Raw genomic sequence first — 21,973 nt, 5'->3', positions numbered from 1 at the left:
GACTGTCCCACAGAATTTTGTTATTAAAAAATGTAATGAACACATTTAGTGGTTTGAACAGATTGGAACTCTTTTTCATTTATTTGTTTAAGTGGTTTATCCTGGGTTGCCTAAAAACATTTCAAATCAGTTCAAAAACATCCACTTACCAGGATTTAAGGGAGCTACAGGTAGCTACATGACCCCTCTGGTTGGTACCTTGTTGTTGGTGAGGAGCGTTTTTATTCCCTTACAACCCTAAAGACCTCTAAAAAAAAAAAAAAAAAAGTAATTGGCGGGTTTTGTTGTATTTCCATAATCACACAATCTTTTCCACAGGTGTGAACCAACTGTAAAAGTTTATTTTTGACCAAGCTATAGTGGCGCTTTGTAAATCTTATACTTGCCGAATGAATCACATGACATTACAATGTACAAATCGATTCATGCCTTGTTTATCAATTTAGAACTTTGAAAAACAATCTTAAAAGAGTGTAAAAATGCTTAATTTTCTAACGGAGTTTGGCCGGAAGTGCTCTCAATAGAGCAGGACCTATCGGAATCTGACCAAACGTCATTACGTTTTACACGACGTAACGTATGACGCATTGAAAGATGGCGGCTTACAGTGACAGGTCGTGTGTTGTGAAACATTGCTAGTTTTTCATACAGTGACAGAACTGTTTGAAGAGCAAATTAAACGTTTTGATAAATCGTACAAATGCGGCACCGTTTAGGAACACTTCACGACGTTAGCGGTCGAATTTGATGCTAAACATTTAAAGATGGTGGATGGTACGTGAATGGGACTTTAAGCAGCTGTCTCATACTACTAAAAAAATAATTGAATTACAGTGTGAGAGAAAATGTTTCCAGCTACCTGGTCGCGGCTGTCCTGCAAGGCTTTATCCAGCCGAGCACAGAGGACGCTGAGTCTCTTCTCCAGCTCAGGACCTTCAAACTGGAGCAAAGTGGTCTCCGATGCAGAGAAGATCGTCGGATATCCAACCTCCTTCATGAGCCTCCGCTGCCTGCTCAGTGATGAACTCAGTAATGTGGCCATGCTCGTCAGGAAGCTGATCGGCACTCAACACCCTTTACTCAACACTGCAAGGTAATAGTGCTGAAGTTATCCTGGTTATCTCACCTCTGAGCTGTGGTGGAATGTAACTAAGTACATTTACTCAAGTACTGTACTTAAGTGTAATTGTGAGGCACTTGAGTATTTCCACATTATGTAACTTTCTACTTCTACTTCACAACATTTAGAAGCGGTAACTATTGTATTCTTTACTCCACTACTTTTTGCTGACAGCTTTAGTTACTTTTCAGGTCAAAGTTGAATATAATATGATCAATTGAAAATTATTACACGTTTATAAATTAAAATAAGTAGTTAAAATGAGCCCTACCTGCACAACAGTAAAATGCTGCATAACGACATGCTAAAATGCTTACATAAATGCATTTAAAAAATCGAATATTATATTTGAAATAAATATATGTAACAATCTGAGTTGTACATTTTGATACTGATGCTTTTACTGAAGTAATTTTTGAATGCAGGACTTTAACTTGTAGTGGAGTGATTCTGCAGTGTGGTATTCTTACTTTTACTTAAGTGAGTAAGTAAGTCAAAAGAAAGAAATAAGATAGGGGACATAAGACAATTAAAACACAGTTAAAACACAATTAAACATAAAAGTAGTGAAGTAGTTTAACTATATATAGGGGAGCCTGACCATGCAATGCTCTATATGTGAGAGTAAGAATTTTAAACTGAATCCTGTATGCAACAGGGAGCCAGTGAAGAGATTTCAGGACAGGGGAGATCAAGTATTAGTTAAGTTAAGTAAGGGATTTGAATACTTTAACATCATTGCCTATGAGCCACACCAAACTAAATTCAAATATCGGTCGAAATATCAATTCTGGCTGTCAGCAAAGCTTAAAAAATAGATAATAAACTTGAAATGAAGGGGGGCAGGTTCTTGTTTAAATCACTCTATTTCAATATGAAATGAGTTTATCTTACTCCTTAACCTGGAGGGAGATTTTGTATGAGTAACATAACAAGTGCACATGGATCAAAGTTTGCTTGTTACGCTTTGCTTTCCACCAGTCCAGACCCTGGAGTTTTCAAACTCAAACGGGGTCAACAGCATTTTAAAGCTCTCTAATTTAGGGGTCCAGAAACGCTAGAGTAGTGTAAACTCTAGGCATAAATGTATGTGTTTTAAAAGTAAATCATTAGTGTGGATATGGCCTCACTCTCGTCTTGGAATAAGTTTTGTCCACTTGGCATTTCACCCCACTATATTTGCAGTTTTTGGCACTTTGTCTGCTACTTTATTTGTTTTGTGCACAAAGGTGGACGCCCAGGAACATCCTGAAAAGGGCACGTCCTCTGCAGATATTGACACCATCACACACTTTTAGTGGGTCTTAAGTGATGATTGAGAGTCTATACAAATCCTGCATAGTCGGTTTCTTGGCGGCCTTTGTTGTGGGTTGATATTTATGTTGTGTCTTGCAGGATCTACACACAAACCTAAACAAACTTGACCCCACCTGAAGATGTATCCATAGTATCCTCTTTCATCGTTCTATAGGCATGTGGGTAAACAACAATTGTTTGTAGTCAATAAATCAATACATCTCTTCAGCAGCCATTGTCAGTGACTGCTGTCTCTTATGACAGATATATCTGATGCTGTATTATGTGTATTATTTCTTGTGATAACCATCTTAAAATCAGTCTCAGTCCATCATACTCCAAGCTTATTAGAAGTGTCTAGTGTGCTCAGGAGTCTGTTGCTATTGTTGTACGTCAGAAAAAAATAATTTCATAATTTCATGGCAGCATCTGGGATTTAATGAAGTTATGGTTTTGGTGCTTATGAATTCAGATAAATAAATGCCATTTTCCTCTCATAAGCTATCTTTGTAGTATTAAAGATTATTGTTTTTTAAGCTTTGATTTGTGCACTCTGACTTGACTGGTAGTGAAACACTTAATGGTTTCCACAAACTCTTTAAATTTGATAGATGCAGTTCCTTCAGAACAGATTTGAGGGATCTGAAAGCATTTTGATTGTGTTTTTCCTTCAAAGGAGATACACAAAATACAAGTGTACTACAAGAAAATCAGTTTTGATCCCAAAAGCCACTAGGGTCAAACACATGTCAATGTTTTTTGAGAAAAGATAAGTTAAACTAACTGTGAAAGGTACCTTGTTGGGTTTTTGGTAAACAGACTAAAGTTGTGTTTATATTCAGTGTTTCTCACCAAGAGTTTTAAGTACTTTGAAAGGTGTTTATATGTCAGTTCACCTCCACCGTCATTATCACTGCTGTTACTAGCTAACTACTGCAACTTAGCTAAAGTTGCTGATTGATTGAGGTCTGGATGACAAATTTCTTTATTTTATTAGAATATTGTACAACTTGCATATTTAATGTTTTTATTGCAAGATTTATTTTAAAAGGAACTAGTCAATACAGTAGGCCTACAGTAGAGTGTCTGACTATATGTAGTTAAGTAAAAAAAGTACAGTTTTCCCTCTAAAATACATGAAGTATCATAAAATGGAAAACATTTAGTTAAATGGAAACACAAAACTCCCTCTAAACAAAAAGTAAAAATGATAACATTTCAACTAATATTCTATACTAACAACTAGAGGTGTGAATCAGCAGAAACCCCACGATATTATTGCGATTTTAGGCATTTTGCGATATGCTGAGTATTGCGATACAATATATTGTGATTTAACTGTTTAATTGCATTTTGTGTCCAAAAAATTAAATTCAATCAAGAATTTTTTTGTGAAATAAGAGAAAATTCTCAGTGTATTCATCTCACTTCAGTCTTTATCTCTCCACAATGAGAGTCAAACCCACAGACTGACCAACAAAGTATTCAACCAAACTGAACTTTGACAACAACGACAACAACTGCAGCATTTTCAACTTTCAAAAACTTTAAGCTTCTCTGCTCTGAATGTTCTTTGAATGAAACATAAAAAAACCTAACTTTGCAGCGTTGTTTCAACAATTTCCCGACACCATATCCTGACAACCGATATAGCCTCCGTAAAAAACAAACTTGGTGGGCATGAATCGATATATTGCCACGCAAAATATCACGATACTATGCTGTATCGATTTTCCCCCCACCTCTACTAACAAGGCTGCCAGTGTTGCTGAAATTGCAATAGGCTAGAGTTTTTGCAAAAGCAAAGTCATGTATTGGTTCGTCCCTGCATGAATTTTGTATTTTAATGGAAAAGTTTGAAGATTGACTATTCCCAGTTTTGTTAATGTCCTGTTTTTTTCTGTGCATTAATTTCTCCTGCAAATGTGGGCAAAACAGAATGCCCACATTTGAAAATATGTGGACAGTCTACTGTGCTATAATCACCTATTTTTGGGTATAAATGTACTCAATTAGATGTTTCTAGACAGACCAATAATCACACTAGTCACGTGTTTATATCCAGTGTTTAGCTGTATTTGCACAAAGCCGGTAGAGCTGATTTGTGATGCAACTGCAAAGCCACAACTGTGTTTTGACGAAGGAGGAGCTAAAACAGGTCGCAAATTATCCAGTTACCTTGTCATAGGAGTTGCCCGAGCTTTCTTATGTTTTATCAAAGAAATCAGGAACTTTGAGAACCGAGGAAAGAGAACGAGAAGAGAGAGTCCTCAAACTCAATCCCGCCATGCAGACGGGTGTGTTGGAAACAGGAGCCCAAGGGTGTAATAACCTATACACCTAAATCTGATATGACAATCCATTTGGGTGTTGTAGCAGGGGGGGAGGGGGGTGGTGAGGGGGGGTGGGGAGCAGACCTCTTGACAGTCTGACTCCTCACTGTCAGCTTGGGTTGGCTGGTTCGTATTTCCCACTGTGTCTCCGCCTTAGACGCGCGGCAGATAAAAATATCCACAATAGCAGACAGGCAGACCCTCGTGGAGTTGGGTTTCGGTTTTTCCTTTCCTTTCATTCTCAAAAACTGCAGCTCAGCTAACTTTGCCCCAAAGTCTGGAGTTACAGCGAGGGGACTGCGGCCCGGGAGGAGAAACTTAACTTGCTTTAAGGACAGTCCTTGAGAGTTTGACTTCGACTAGTGTTTCCTTTCAGTGTTTTCTCACATTATCTTCTGCAATCTCGAGCTTCACATTCAATATATATTGATTAATACAAGAGAAAGATTAGTTTAAATGGTGCCTATTTAGCCTGTATATTGCATCAACACTGTGGACATGAATGAACATTGAAATTAAAGATTCTTCACACTCTGTGACGTATGAAAAGTATGTTGCATATTGGAGCACAACGGGCCTCCAAATAAGTTGCTCATTTGAACGCTTGTTAAATTTAAAGAAACACCACAGTGACCCTGATAGCTCACAGCTCTGCAACTTAAGAAAACACATGCAAATACACAAAACACAAGCAAATTGAGAAAACATCTTCATCAATTTGACAACACAAGCACAGCATTTCGAAAACACGCTGCAAAGACCACAACACAATAAGAAAAAACGCTGCAAAGACCACAAAACGGCAGAAGTGGTTCCAGAGGACACTTAAAAGTGATGCACATGTCTGGACATGCATGTGATTTTATCAAGTTATTTCAAGATGATAATTTTATATTAATATATAAAATATTTAATTTATTTGATGTGCTTAACTGCAATGTGATTGATACGGGCTAGTGATAGCATGCTAACGTTAGCAGCTGATCATAACATGCTAACCTTAGCCAGGGATCGATACCGTGCAAACGTTAGCGGGCGAGCAAGACCAAGACCAACTCAGTGCCATTGAGAGAGACCAACTAAAATGTGTGTCATTCATTTATTTGATTTGTTTAACTGCAATGTGATTGATACGGGCTAGCGGGATAGCATTAGCCATGTTTGCTTACAACAATGCTACCAACATTTGTTATTTATCAATTTGTGTTATGACGTTATAACCGGAAATTATCATTATCTTGAAGTAACTTGATAATATCACAAGCGTGTCCAGACCATGTGTATCACTTTTAAGTTTCCTCTGAAAACACTTCTTTTGTGGTGTGGTCTTTGCAGCATGTTTTTTAAATGCTGCGCTTGTGTTGTCAAATTGATGAGGATGAGCACAGTTTGCTTGTGTTTTGTGTATTTGTATGTGTTTTCTTAAGTTGCAGCGCTGTGAGCTCTCAGGGCCACCGTAAAACAGTTCACCCTTTCACATTGTTTTACTGGTTGACAGGTGGCAGCACAAGTTAGCAAAAGACAGGAAAGAAAAAGACATAATGACATATTAATAAACATAATGTAAATGATGCAGGTTTTAAAATATTCTAATAGAATATCGCACACAGAATGCATTTTGGTAAATAACACTGACTATAAACAAAACCTGTGTTTGTTAACAAGAAAACTCCACAGGGCACCTTTAATTATTGTTTATTAAGAGTTTACCGTTCAAAAAAATCAGCTAATCTGTTGTGTTAGAACTCTGTGGGTGTTATATCAGATCTGACTGACAGCGGTCTTTGAACAGAAACAAACGCCCCCACAGCTGTCATCACATTCTCATTAAAATATTGCTAATTCCTGATCGCATGGAAGTGACATCACTCCTTTACAACTGAACCCCGCCCAGTTTAAACCAATAAGAAAATGAGAATTAGTAAACTATTAATGAACTGGTGAGAAAATATGTTTCTTGAGTCCTTAATCCTCTGACACCCAATTTATGCTAATCCCATGCAGTTTGGGACAGAAACCATTTTTCTCTCCTTTTCCATCTTAAAATGTTGTAAATGTTTATGTTTATCTTTGAATTGCATAAATTGGGTATGACTGGAAAGCTGAGACCCCTGTGGATTCAATGAGCCCAATTTTCATCCCAATAGTAGCGTTTTTATTATAGTAAGAGCATTTTTTCAAAACTTGACCTCACTGTATGTAATGAGCTGCTGTGACCTCTAGGATAATCACAGCCTCGTGAAACTTTACAACCACTAACTAGAGACCTAGAGCATTCAGGGGATGTGTTGCTTTCCTAGGTATACTGACAATAAGGGGGATTTCTCAGCAGCTTCCAGAACCGAAGCGCTCGACATCCATTTGTCGAAAAATGGCCTAATGTTAAATTGGCATTAAAACAACGAATAATAACACAATTGAATAGTAGCCTAACCAAAACACCATGTTTATTACAGATTTATCACTTGACACACAGTGCTGATCAGCATCTCATGTTTATCTTCATGTTCCCAACTTCTATGTGGCATCTATTGTTAACCTGCTGTCTCGCTCTAAAGGTTTCTTTTCCCTTTAACAAAAAAAGACAAAATTGTCTTTTTTATGGTCTTATGTGGGCCTCTAGGGGTTAAAACCTACTTTGTGTTTTATCAGGACCTTGCAACATGTTTTCAAAGCAAGAGGCACATTCCCACACCAAACAGAACCATCTGCTGCACTCCGGGCCACAATCAAGTCCTGGAAATAAACAGGAATAAACTGTTAGGAGATTTTCTCAACATATCATGATCATAATCTATAAAGGTATCCGCTATGCAGTAGAGACGGCTGCATTGCATAAATTCTATCCTTAAGAAAAGTGCGGGCATATTTGGCATTCATTCTTGCACAGCAGACAGAGAATCAATATACCGGCACACATGTGAGGTCATACATTTGCATGCATTAATTTCAGCCCCTGCATACGCCGACTAAAGTTCCCAAATTCCTGCGCTGCAGTTGTGGAGCAGAAGGCGTGGTGACCTGTTCACAACCCTTTAAAATGACAGCAGCCCATTTCTCTCTCTCTCTGTAGCCCCCACTATCTCTCTTTCTCCACATCATCTTTGCCCCACCCCTTTGCAGGAGGGCGGTTGTGATTGATTGATGTATGCTGGTGTGGATAGTGACATAAATATTAATCATCCGCCACCCTCAGGCCACTGGCTTAACCGGACTCCCCAAGAGTAGAGCAGCTTCTTAATTTTTGCTCTCTAGCATTCATCAGCGTGCCGGGCTAGTCCCTATTTCCCAATTGAGTAAAAATTTAGAGTGACCATAAATAAATCTCATGAGCTGCAATGAAAGACAGCCCCTACATAATGTCAGCTGTATCATAAATTCTTTTTGGGGGGGAAGCAGCATGAGGTGTTTTATGTTTTTGGGGGAAGGAAAAAAAAGCTTTGTGTATTTTTTTCCTTTCAGCACCAGAATGCTGTGAATCACCGGTGTATTTCTAATGTCATCTTTTCTGGCATTCTCATTTCTGTCTGGCCTCTATTCCCTCCATCTTTCCCCGTCCCCTCCCTCTCCTCATGCTTTATCTCTCTCATCCACTCTCTGTCTCGGGTTCCTCCACCTCCCCCTGTGGTGCAGGGGTGGGTCAGAGAGGGTGGGGGCTCGGGGCTGGCGGTGTGGTGGTGAGGCCGGTGTCTGGGCATTGAGCACAGGAGGGGGCGTGGCCGCTTGTCTGCCTCGGAGCCCCTAACGAGAGCGTGATTCATGGCACAAGGGGCTCCCATAGGGACAGGATTAGAGGTGCTCTGTCTAACCGCTCCCCAGAGAGCGTAAAAAGATATTTAATCTGCCCACCACGCAGGCAGCTACCTCTGGGCTCCGTGTGCGTCTTTGTGGGTGTGTTTCTCCCCCCAAACCCAAAAGAAATATACAGTCCTACAGCAAAACTGATCAATTATATTCCTGTTATTTGTTGTTACCACACACAATAAATTCAGTTCGATAAGCCTTTAACATTTAGTGGTACCGTTTTCATTGTGTCATCAGGTTGCAACAGTCATTTTGTTTCATTCTTTGTCCAACAAAATGGAACTGGTCTATAATAACTATAACTACAACTTATGTATATAAAAGCAGGCCAGTTAACCACATTTTATTATCTCTTTAATGAAAACAGGATAATCGTGATGAAATTATTATTGGATCACATTCTGTTTTGTGATGATGCTCTTGGTATAAATCAAGCAAACCTTTTTCCTTTTACCCATTTTTAATAAGTTACTGACTGGAATAAGTTGGATATAGATCACCAAAATACTGAATATATGTTAAGGAGTTTTGAGTGGGTTGTGGCAGCGCACTACAACATTTCTGATCAATTTATTTTGGTCTAATTTCTTTTTATTTATAATCTTTTTACAACCCTGATTCAGAAAAGTTGGGCAGCTGTTTAAAATATAAATAAAATTGGATTGCATCAAATTCAGACTGAGTGTATATACTTTCAAAAAAACCACACACACAAACAAGTGTACCAGTTTAAGAAAGGGTCTAGTCTTTGTGTTGTATTCAGCTTAACACAAGTTGCAAATGATTGCATTCTGTTTATATCATGTTTTTGTGTCCCAACTTTTTTAGAACCAGGATTGTACATTGAATATATGTTTAATAGTTTTCAGTAGGTTGTGGAAGAGAACTAACATTACAACAGTATTTTGCCTAAGTTTGTGAAAGACTTACATTACATTTGGTGGTCGTATATATAATTTTTAATATTTTCAATTAAAGATATGCCATTTCACACCGTTTGGGCCATTATAATCATATCTGTGAACAAAAAAAATGCAAAAGCTAGAGCAGATAACAAGCAAACACTGTGAAAAATAATTTAGTTAGTTTTGATGCTCTTCACACTGATTTGACATTAATTCGGTATAGATGTGTTGAAAACCAACTGGGTGCCTCACCATAGGTGATAATAATGGCAGGGAAAACTTGATATTATTTAATTTGATATAAATTATTTATTATATAATTTTAGATTTTTTACATTTATTTCTAGATTTGTTTTTCTGTAAGTATAATGTTGATCAAAGTGATTTCAATATTCATCAAATTAATCATGATTATGATTTTTGTCAAACAGCCCTAGTATAAATGTTTACATATCTATGATGTTTTAAATGATCCTGTGTGAGTTAATATCTCTTCAAACATGATACTGGAAGTAATAGAAGTAGAATGTAATGTAATGATTACATTTCACATTAAGTACCCACCTTGGAATCACTGGGATTGCATTTCAGCCCAAAGGAGAAAGAGCTTCACTTTGGAAGTAATATGTCAGTCAAAATTAATTCCCCTCCACTTTTTAAACCACCTAAGTTAAACTATGCCTGCTGGAAGTTTCCAAGCTGCTCCTGGTCCTCAAACATTGCTCATTAAAACAGGGTGAAGCATCAGGAGCAGGTGTAGCTGGAATCAGGCTCTTCACAACAGATGGCAGCAGGGTGTAGGGAAAGATGTTAGAAACATAAATGATACACGGTGCTACCTTTTAAAAACTCTTCGCTGCTTAGCAAGATTGGACTTTAAACTACATTGTTGGAATTTTTTTAAAACTCTGTGATAAACTTAGCATTCAGTTAGAATGCCATTACAGCATGTCTGCTTTTATTGTGAAGGATTATGAGAAAAAAGTTTTTCACACAGAGTTAATAGACCCTGCATCCTTATAAGTTGATTAAATGTCAACTTTTGGTTGTTTTTTTGTATTTTAACGTACTGCTGGTATTTCTTTGCAGGGGCTTTGTCTACGACAGCAGGAACAACCTTCAAATGAGGGGACTGATTGTGCTGCTGCTGTCGAAAGCCGCTGGGCCGAGCCATGCAGCCTCCGATCTCCTGGCCCAGGACATGGTCAGTGGCATCTACCCGAGGTAAATAACCTGAATTTACTAAAACCAGCGCATGTTTAGCCAGGCTGTAGTTGCTAGGTTAAGTGAAGCCCAGTAACAAAAATATACCCTGGGTTTGTTGGACTTGCTTCTTAGTACAGGGCCCAGGTAGGGTGTTCAGGAAAACACTTTGCATTATTTTACACTTGTGCAGTGCCCTTAGGAAGTATGTATTCATACATTACATGCCACACTACAACGTCTGCAACTCCATAAAACACTTGCTTTTCATAAGGTACGCACACCATCCAGCACATACACATTGAACATTGATATTCACTAGAAACTATTTGAATATTAATGGAAAATCAAACCTTGTAGCGCACTTTAAAACTGAACTGAAAGATAGGTAGGCTAAATAGACTTACAGATGAGATGAGTCAGGGTGGAAATCCAGAGTGACTTTGGTTACTGACCAGGTGTAGGCCTATCACACAATGGGGCGGAGCTCCCCTAAAAGACGTCCGATCAGAAACAGTGCAATGCCGCAACACCTCCTACGTAAATAATGATATTTTGAAAAATGAATTAAAAAATCTTCAAAATCGAGGATGCGCACCTTCGTGCCATGTGCAAGCCACATACAAAGTCTTAGGTTAGTCTCGATGATGCGAGATTTGCCCTAGACACACACACACACACGCACAGACGCTTCATGCTTTTATAGATAGATAGGGCGCCACAGGAATGAGTTCTTAAACCCGGAAGTAAGTTAGCATTTTAGCACCCTGGGTATCCTCTTACACTAGATGAGGATTTTGAATGGGTTTGTGGTTAGATTCCTGAAATAAGGTTAACACAAACTGAAGAGATGTTCGCGTTGTTCACGGTTGCTGTGGTTGTCGGGGACGTTAAGCAACATCACGTAGGACACGGATGGAACTCTCTCTAGTCCGCCTCACATCGTCTAGTTGTGTTTTTCAGTGCTCTTGCAAACTCTTATAGATTGTAAATTAGGTTAATAAACAATTTATTAGGCTACAGTTTCACTAACTTGTCAAAACGGCTGGTTAGCTTGTCGGAGAGTGCCTGAACATAACAGTAGTGATGTAGAAATCATGCGACAGTGGTGTAGTTCTCTATAGCATAACATTAGCTTTTCACTTCTGTTGGCTGCATGAACACTTCAAACATCATAAAAGTGAGTATCCTGCTGAATAAAACATGCAAGTATCAGAAACATGCGTTTGTCACAGCGGGCCATCTGAGTGGGCTACCATAATGCTAGCCAAGATAGTAATGGCCCTGATAAACACAAGCTTTGAGAGCTTTGCATAATAAAAAGCTACAATACAGAGGCTGGGCTGATCTTCTTATTGTTGAACTATGAGGTAATATTAGCTGGCTTGCTGTCTTTTGTTGTTGCACTTCCGTTATGTTTGGCTTGGTTAGCAAAGTTGTCAAATAGATTATGTATATAAATAAATATATGATTGTAACAAATGTAATAATAACAAATGCTCTTGTACAGATGTTTTTATTTGGATTTACAACAGCGCTGTAGATGTGAACTGCACTCTAAGACAGTAGGGGCATGAAATCACAAAAGTAATGCAGTAATCCAAAATCCAATGCAAATATCCCATAGGTGAATTCTCAATAAACCCCATGGTGAGGCCAACTTCTGGCTTGGCTTTTTGTTTGCTCTCTATTAGTTGAAATGTTAAAGACTACAGGTTTTGTGCTTGCACTCTAGCTTTGCACATTACTAACTGGATCCTTTAAATGCCCCTCAACTAAGCTCTTTATCTGGCTTTGTTTTTTTGTTTGTTGGTGTTTATCACACTTCTTGACATCTGCTGCACCTCCTGAACACTTCTGCATATTTGACTTCACAGCTTTAGATAATGCAAGTATCAACATCACTAAGTTGCCCTGATGAATCTTCCAACTATATGCGGGAAATTCCCTAAAGCCTGGCTAACTGTGAAAAATTGTATCTGTTTCCATTGCATAAAAAAACATTACATAAAAACATTCTGCCCTTGAGGATCTTCCCAAAAGTTAAACGGTGCCAACCTTAATCACAGTCATAAAGCATCATAGCATCATTGCTGTGTCAAACCACTGCTAGTTCACACTAAGCAGCTTATAAAAACCAAGCTGGTTATTAAAATCCATTGGTTTTTATTCGTAACGACACACTAGAAGACAATCTTTCTGACCTGCACATATTTCCATTCTCATGTATGTGCTGCAGGAGAGAAAACAGTGGGCAGTAAACATGTGTATTGTAGAGTCATAAATGTGCATGGCAAGCAGACCAAGAAAAGCGATGCCTCTTTCCTCCCTGTTACATGGCTGCTGAAGGATAAATAGTGAAATAAAATCCTTGTGTCAGGTAATTCTATCTTGTCCTCTGTGGTTATCGTCCATATCAATTCCTGTAAATGAAGCACTACATCATCTTGCGAATATGATGGAATGTGGGGGCAATATAACCACAGTTACAAGATGGGATGTTTTTTTTATTATTTGTTTATATTTAGATTGTAGCTAATTGGAAATTTAACTTTTTTTAAAGTCCTTTTCAGTAGCTCCCAGTGGCAGTTCTTGCTTTATATTCCAATTGTCAGGTACATAATAATGAGATGTATTAAACTGAAAAAAAGCCAAGTGATTTAACAGTCTGTGGAATTACAAAATACCTTGCAGGACACAAAGTGACCATCGTTCAGCAATATCCAAACAGCAGTTCTTACCATTCTTGCGAGCAATAGAAGCTAAAATACATATACGGCTGATAGTATTAACCTTATTGGGGCTGTATGATTATGGTACATGTATGTATTGCCGTTTTTAGCCATGCTAGTGGCCTGTTAATATCTCAATAACTCTTGGATGTATTGTTGACTGACTTACAGGTGCATCTCAATAAATTAGAATATCATAGAAAAGTTTATTTATGTCAGTAATTCAAATCAAAAAGTGAAAATATCACATTATATAGATCTTTTACACACTGAATGATTTATTTAATTTATTCTCATCATAATGATTATGGCTTACATTTAATGAGGACCTAAAATTCAGTGTCTCAAAATTTTTTTGAATATTATAAAAAACAATTTTAAAAAGTATGTTTAATATGGCAATCTTGGCCTCTGAAAAGTATGTCCATCTATATGCACTCAATACTTGGTTGAGGCTATTTGACTTGAACTACTGATAATGGTCTTTTCCATGATATTCTAATTTATTGAGATGCACCTGTAGGTGATTCCCTGACATTTCTCTAGCGCCACCTTCAGGTTAACATTTTATTTGTGGTTTTGAGTGAAATGTCTCAACTACCATTGAATGGGTTACTGGGTAATTTGTTAGATATCCATCGTCTTTGTGAATTTAGGTAAATCCCTGACTTTCCATTTGAAGCAACATACACATACAACACACATAGAATTTGTATTTTTTTGTGATTTCATGCCCCTACTGTCAGTTCAGTTCACATCTACACCGCTGTTGTAAATCCAAATAAAAACATCTGTACAAGAGCATTTGTTACAATCATAAACTATTTGACAACTTTGCTAACCAAGCCAAACATAAAGTAAGTGCAACAACACAAGACATAGCAAGTCAGCTAATATGACCTCATAGTTCAACAGTAAGAAGATCAGCCCAGCCTCTGTATTGTAGCTCTTTATGATGCAAGGCTCTCTAAAAGTTAATCTTATACCTACTCTTGTCAGTTGTTAAAGTCATTGCGTATGTCTTTATACCCTAATGTTAGCTTTTTACTTCTAGCGATCGCATTTACACTTCAAAAACCATAAAAGTGGTGTTTATTTGTGAATATTATCTTACTGAACAAAATATGTAAGTGTCATGCATAACTTCTGTTTGCCACAGAGCTTATTTTCTGCAATAATCTGAAATCCAGTTGGTTTTTTTGGCGAGGGCACCAGGGCGATGCTAACATCTGGGGTGGCCGACAAAATTACATTTCCACGGCAACACTCTATATGCACAAACCATTTCTGCTGGCAGGAAAACATTTGGCATTAGTTGCAATTATAATGTGTGTGATTGTTTTTTATTCTGACACCACCCTCTGCCTAATTATTATATTTACTTAACTGCAAGTGCAGTGAATAAAAAAAAAGTTTGGAGAGTAGCTGCAGACTCTTTAGTTTTGTTGTAACATGAATGCAGCAACATTACTTACTAGAATTTCTTGAATAAATGTAACAAACGACAACATATTTTTATTTATTTATACATATTTAAATGCAAAGTGTTAAATGTGGTGTTAATGTACTGCAGTTAAAGTGCTTCAGGTAGCACCCTGAGGTTCTCCCTGGCTTTTCTCATACACATTGACTTCCAGCGTGCAGCTCTGAACAGGGATGTGGGTATGTGCCAAGTGGTTTCCAGAAGTGACTGCTGTGTTTGGCATGGCTGTGCGCTGGGTGCCTGAAAGGCTTCTTTCTTACTGCTAGCTGGCACAAGGCACATATGTGTAGTGGAGCCGTGTCTGTGCAGAAACATCCTAATATTAGAACTAATTGGAATAACCCGGGCGCCATGGAGGAGCTTGAGTCCAGTCCTTTTTTCAGGCTGTGAGGCCGAGCCGCGTCGGCAGGTTGTGTCTCACTACAGGACGACTTACTACACACTCACCTCATGTCACAACCTGGCACTCGCATCACTGTGACACTGGATCACTGAATCCAACATGCAGCATTCCCTCACTCATGTGTGATGGATAGTCCAAACCCAAACACACATACACACACACGCAGCATGACTTGATCACCTCATTTGCACTATCTGGCTCTCTCTTTCCCTCTCCCCAGCAATCCCCCCACCTCTCCTGGGCTCATTAGCACCTCTGATGGAGGAGATGGAAGGATGGAGGGAGTCGGGGTGGGGCGGTTTTGAGGGGGGTGATTGAAACCTCCGGGGGATGGTCTCCTCCCTCCTGACAGGCAGCATTTGTAAAACATTTCCCACTCTGCTGCCTGACACTGATGATTCACCAAAGCACCACCATGATAGATAGATAGATAGATGGATGGATTGATGGATGTATAGATAGATGTATAGATAGATAGATAGATAGATAGATAGATAGATAGACAGATAGATAGATAGATAGATAGATAGATAGATAGATAGATAGATAGATAGAAACACTCAGACATACAGATAGTCCAACTTGTACCCACCACACCTCTTAATTTCTTGTGACAAATGAAAGCCATGCCACTGAACACATCACACAGCCGGTCTGATGGACAGGCCACCTCTTTAAATCACACACAGGGACGCACTCACATCTGCAAGGCTGTATTTGATGGCGAGGCAGACTGCAGAGGGAGGAAAATGGAACAGAACAGTCAGGACAAGGGGCGTGGTGAGGGGCGTTACACCTCAGCAAGATGGCATCGGTTGCTATGCAACTGGGCACCAAAGCTATTTATACACCGGCCCCCTTGTCCCCCTTTTTCCTCCCCAAGCTCCACTGCTACTGATCAGGATTGCTAGATTGGAGGCACAGCTTTGGGATGTGTATGCACCAGGGGTTCAACTGATTGTTGGTTTTTAAAGACAGGAACTTTGTGCCATTGTTCAGTACTTTAAAATCAAAAATTCTAAGTATTTTCAAGGGTTGTTTGTTTCCTCAAATTACTTAATTCCTGTAAGGGTTGGTGTCATACACATGTCGATCATCATGGGGCACTAAAGTTGTCGACTAAAGCCAAACCAAAAGAATTGTCATTTTCCATGTACCCCATGAATTAGTGTTTGGGGATAAGGTATACAGTGCTTCATTCTGTTGACATCAACAATGCGACGACTACCAAGACTAAGTCCAAACCAAATATATGGCTGACTGTGTTTGATAAATGAGTTTTTCAATTTTGTGGGCAATGTATTACAGGAATAGTTAATGGTAGTGTCTATGATGTGAATATTTTGGCACTTGTAGTTAGTATGCATTTCTGCCAGTTATAAAAACAAGTAATAATATGCTTAATAATATAATAAACCCTACATTTGTTACTCACGCGTCTCATGGACCAAATAGAATTCCATTCAATTAAATGTATCAGTCCCCACGGATGTCATGTCTATTTTTGGGGGTTTTAGTGAAGACTTTTCTGCATATACTGCAGGATATCTATGTGATTTAAACGGCTCTCTATGCAGATTACGCATCACTTAACTTGACAGAAGGCGGAGTCAGTGTGGATTGCACAACACGTGGCGCTTACGTCTGGCTCTCAGAGGAACAATAGCACTTTTGCAACACTCGGTGCTTGGGCCCTGATGATGACCTTTTGAAATAAAATGAGTCAAGATAAAGCACTATCCTTCTGAGGCCAATGTTTGAAAACTGCAGCAGACAAGCATCCATGAGAAGCCCGTGTTTCCACTGAGTACTTTTTGGAAAGTGGCTGAGTGTTTTGGCTAGGCCAACCAGTAAGTTCCCCTCGGCCTCTGTTTGTAGCGGCTAACCAACAGAGTTTGAATGTGACAACAGACCAATGCAGCAAGCAATGTTGCCAGTTTAGCGACTTTGTCGATATATTTAGCGACTATTCAGACGCCACTAGGGACTCTTTTTCTGGTGTTATTGGAGACTCATTCCTCCTCTTCTTAACGAGTAGCAGGCGCAGTCCTAAAGCACTCACAAGCGGCTCAGTCCTCCCGCAGCAGTCTCTCCCAGCTGCAGTCAGCAGAGCAGGAGATGTTAACCCCCCAGCGTCCAGTTTGCACCGGTCTGCAAATGAATCACGCATGCGCGAAATCGCCACCTCAACTGTATCCAATCAGCGTCGACTAGTTAGTAGCTGCTCAGTAGTGGCTCAGAAAAGTACCTATCCGAGGCAGGTACTTTCTGAGCCACTAACCAGTTAAGTTGGGTGGATCCTCTCTCCCAAGCCACACCCATAGCGGCTCACTAGAGGGAAAAGTACCTAATGGAAACACGCCTATACAGACCTATGTAGGGCTGACCTCCGGCATTCAGTCAAATAAGGAATGTTGCATTAAAGTTGCATTACATTAGTTGGCCACCTCCCCCAGCATCATTTTTCTTTCTTTTTCTTTTTTTTTAGTTCATTTTTGCGATTCAGCACCCACGTTCATCAAATAAAATGAAACTGCTCAACTACTTCATAAAATATAAAGTTAATATCAATACTTAGTTGACCTGAAAGTGAAGTTGAAAAAAAAGAAAGAAAAGCAGGTGCTGCCACAGCCACATCAACTGCTCCTAAAGATGTAACGTTAAAGGTCAAACAGAGAACAAACAGAGAACAGCTTGACAGACACGGAGCGCCATCAGACTAATATATTTTCTTGTAGAATGTCCTGTGTAATGAATATCATTGGTGTTGTTATGAGTTTATAAACCGGTGGTAAACGTTCCTCACAGTTCAACTCTACTAGTGGCACACTTGCATCTCAGACCAAACCTTTGGTGGGCCAGGTGCATCGTGGGTAATGTAGGTACCAAGATTAATAAAGACAATATCTCTGGTTCGGCCACATCGATTTCAATCTTCATGTGTCCATCATGAATCTTCTAATCTTATAGCGGTAATCTTAAATTGATATTTAATTTGATAAAGATAACTAGGTTTGTATTTAATTGTAGAACATTTAATAAGAATGAATAACAACAACAGTCAGCGCCAACTTCTGATTTGTTAATATGTTCAAGTCTGTGCTTGTTAGTCGGATTAGATGAAGTTATGTACACGCTTCTGTTTAACTTTTCGGAAGATGGATCGTCAATATAGTTTTGAAGTGAAGCCAAAAGCATGAACACATGACAGGTTTATCACACATTATTTGTTCATTTTTGTGCTTTTGTTAAAGAACCAAGTAAATGCTCACCATAAGGCTGACCTTGGCTTTGGAATAACATTTAAAATGTGATTTTTATGACCTGAAATCAGCCGCGGCTCTTTATCTTCTTCCTCTTGTCGTAACAATGAGTTCTCCTATTTAAACCTGTCGAGCGTAGCCATTGCTGCGAGGCACCTTGAGAACACGCGACTGTCAATCTGTTAATTTCCTCTTATTTAAACCCTGAACTTATTAACTCTCATTTGGGGCGACTGTGTTGTTGCTCTGCGTCACCGAGCTGAGAAACCAACCAGACAATGGATGTGATTGAGAGGCGAAATAGATGACATTATTGAATTTTAATCACATCTTTTCCACGCCGACGTCGAACACGGCAATTACCTGGCTACAAGACGTGTGTGTGTGTATTTGTGAGTGTGTGTATAGAAAGGGGTTGGAGCGTAAGGCAGACGACTGGCTCATCAGGTTCTCACAGCGGCTGAAAGAAGGTCGTAAGTGGCTATCAGCGCACCCAACCCTGTCTGGATGGATCCCTCCTGTCGCAGCGTGGCGAGCTCCTTCCATATGGAGAGGGGCCTAATTATCCCCAACCAATGGCTGAATCAACATTTGATTATATCCTCCCAAAGGCTGCTCTGAAAGCCTCTATTCAAAGACCACTTTAATGTCTTTTCTCTCATAATCAAGAATGGCTGTTATTTGCTAATGATAAGTTTAATTTCTTTTTTTAACACAACCCCTGACACGCTGTGCAGTAAGATGTCAGACATATGTGCTGGTTTATGCTCCTTGAGTAGGCTGATTTTGACTTCAAAAGGGTTTTAAACGAAATTGTAGTTGTAGAGAAATCTCTTATATTTTTAAAGATACACAGTAATTTCTTCTTTGAAGTTGTCTAGTAGGTAAATGTTTCAGATGGCAGTTGAATAAACTGTGACGATCGCAACAGTCCTTGTGTGGAGCAGCCAGTCTTGTATATTTTAGTCAAATAAAAAAATAAAAAACTCCTTAATCCGAATGTAGCAGTTTTATTGACTAAGTAGATGTTTTTGCGAGAAGGATGAAATGGAAACCCACAAATCTTTTGTTTTGATTGATTCCTTTGTGGTCAGCACACCTGTACACAAAGCTGTGAATGAGTTTTTCAACTTGTCAAAGCTGCATATTTCACCAGCATAAAGACAATGAAAAGGTTTCTGTCAAAAAGCTCTCTAACTGTCGAGCTTCTGGAACGCCTCTCTTAAAAGCTGTTGACAAAAAAAAGCTGTGATTTTCAAATATATTCCTTTTTTTTCCTCTTCTGTTTCACAGCCAGCGAAACTTGGCAGAAATCACTGAGTTGATCCACACGGCGTTCCTGGTGCATCGTGGGATAGTTGATTTGAAGGGGTGGACCGACTCAGACGGCCCGCTGAAGGACATGGAGTTTGGGAATAAGATGGCAGTCTTGAGCGGCGACTTCCTGTTAGCAAACGCTTGTACCGGACTCGCCCAACTGAATAACACTAAGGTACCCTGTCTGTCAGGAGCAAACTGTCGCCCTGTGAAATATCTGCCCTGACATCAGTGCTGTCTTAATATTGGCTCCCAGTGGTCCTTAGAGCTCCATATATCAGTGTCAGTCTCCATCCCAACATCTTTTCTCTCACTCATACTCCATCCAAACGCAACATCTCATTCCTACAATGATTTTATATTGCAGAGTTCCCATACATCATAGATTTTATTGAATATTATTGATTTTTGAGAGGACCTACAGTGCAAACATCCTTTAAGCAGTAATCTGAAGTGTTTATTTTGTCTAAATCACTGGGGCTGGGTATGCATCCATGTGATGTTTTTACATGGCATTTTCCAGAGATACTTTTTCATTCAGACAGTGTTGCCCTAACCTGAGGGCCCCCCTGAGCGCCACATAATAAATCCGATGGCCTGCAAGATGATTAGCCTTGCTCAAGACCACCTGCAACTGAATGTTTTTTTTCTGGGTAAAGGGTTTATTTTAAGTTGTCCACTTAGTGCCCTGGCAACTAAGACAAATTGTCCATGTAACTAAAGTTGACCGGAGAAAGATGTACTGGAATGCCAACTGTGCATGGGACCTAGATTCTCACGATATCATGAGATTACACGAGAAATTCAGGGTCGAAACATTGCAAATCCGTTTTGCCAGGCTCCAAGTAATGTGCTTGAGTCAGTCAAGTGGAGTTTCTAACCAGTCGGCGTGCTGTGAGGAGCTAACAGCAGCTACATGTTTGTGACAACACCAAGAGTTGACTGCTTGTCCAAAACAACAATGGCAGCTCCTGAAGAGGTTGGCGTAGATGCTGCTACAGCGTAAGTTAAATCACAACTGAAGAGTATTTCTTCATTAAAAGAAGAGCACATGGACAGCACTGAAGGATTTTGCTCTTCTCCTGTGTGGTTTCGGTAACGATTAATAACAGATGGTTTGTCATCTGCCCGGTACTTAGTTTCCTTTTTTCTAACAGTTTCTAATGACTGCTTCTTAGGTGGTTCTGTGTAACAAACCATCTGGCAGGTGAACCTGACCTTCAACAAATTATTGATAAAGTTGCTAATCGGACTGTAAACAATGTCCAACTCATGGAAGAGGAAGTGTTTGCCTGTAAAGCTGTTATCCAGATATCAGCTGGCTACAATGGATCCCCAGAAATATTGTCAGTCCAAGATTGAGCTGCCTGCAACCTGTGTTTAGGGTGCACGACATCAGTAGACATTGCTTGTTTGGGGTAATAGGTAAGAACATTTGTGAGCCATGGTGTAGGTGGCACTGTGATGTCTTTTCTTTGGATGCCATGTTATGGTACATGGGATTTTTCCAAGTGGTCCTCCCTTTACTCGCTATCCAGGTAATTTTCAGTGTTTTTACACTAAACCCATCACTCAGGAGACACCATGGACACGTTCACCACGGGAATCCCTCTTATTGAGTTTTCAGTTTTGGATGTGTGTGTGGTGGTGGTCTTGTAAGTGCACCACAGATCATATCTGCCACGTAGCCTGGTAACCCCTCGCTGACAGATGCTGTCACCACGCTGCTCTGTCAGAATGCGGTTGCCTGAGCGGATCAAAATAACCGTCTCTCCCTCCCTCCCCTTGTGCCATCAGCCGGACCAGCCCTTATCGCCTTCCCTGCCGCTTCTTATTCAGCAAACAGTCTGGGTTTACGTCTGCTCCATGGCAGCGAAGAGATGCCCTCCCAAGCGGTATCCATGGTGCTTCTTGTATGGGAAACACAGCAAGAGTTCCAAGGAAGCAACATTTCCTTTTTAGATTAAAGATCATTTTAAAGGTGTGGCATTTCCCTCAAAGTGCTAATTGGCTTTAATTAGGATTTCTCACTGCAACAGTACTATGAGAGATAATTGTCACTGTGTGGCTAAGCTACAAACGACAGTAATGGAACTGATATTGTTGTTTTCCTG

At 39.6% G+C, this 21,973-nt stretch overlaps 1 protein-coding gene across 1 annotated transcript in view; it reads left to right on the top strand.

The window, feature by feature from the left end:
* The first annotated feature begins 275 nt into the window (after nucleotides 1-275).
* pdss2 (prenyl (decaprenyl) diphosphate synthase, subunit 2) overlaps nucleotides 276-21,973 on the top strand; it is a 36,100-nt gene continuing 14,402 nt past the window's right edge. The window contains exons 1-3 of the mRNA XM_059352657.1: nucleotides 276-1,093; nucleotides 10,548-10,682; nucleotides 19,836-20,034. Coding sequence (XP_059208640.1) covers nucleotides 846-1,093; nucleotides 10,548-10,682; nucleotides 19,836-20,034 — 582 coding nt within the window. The 5' untranslated portion in view covers nucleotides 276-845. The remainder of the gene's footprint in view (nucleotides 1,094-10,547; nucleotides 10,683-19,835; nucleotides 20,035-21,973) is intronic.

The sequence above is a fragment of the Centropristis striata genome, chromosome 16 (genome assembly GCF_030273125.1).
Source record: "Centropristis striata isolate RG_2023a ecotype Rhode Island chromosome 16, C.striata_1.0, whole genome shotgun sequence".
Classification (NCBI taxonomy): Eukaryota; Metazoa; Chordata; class Actinopteri; order Perciformes; family Serranidae; genus Centropristis; species Centropristis striata.
This window is presented reverse-complemented; position numbering and strand designations above follow the sequence as displayed.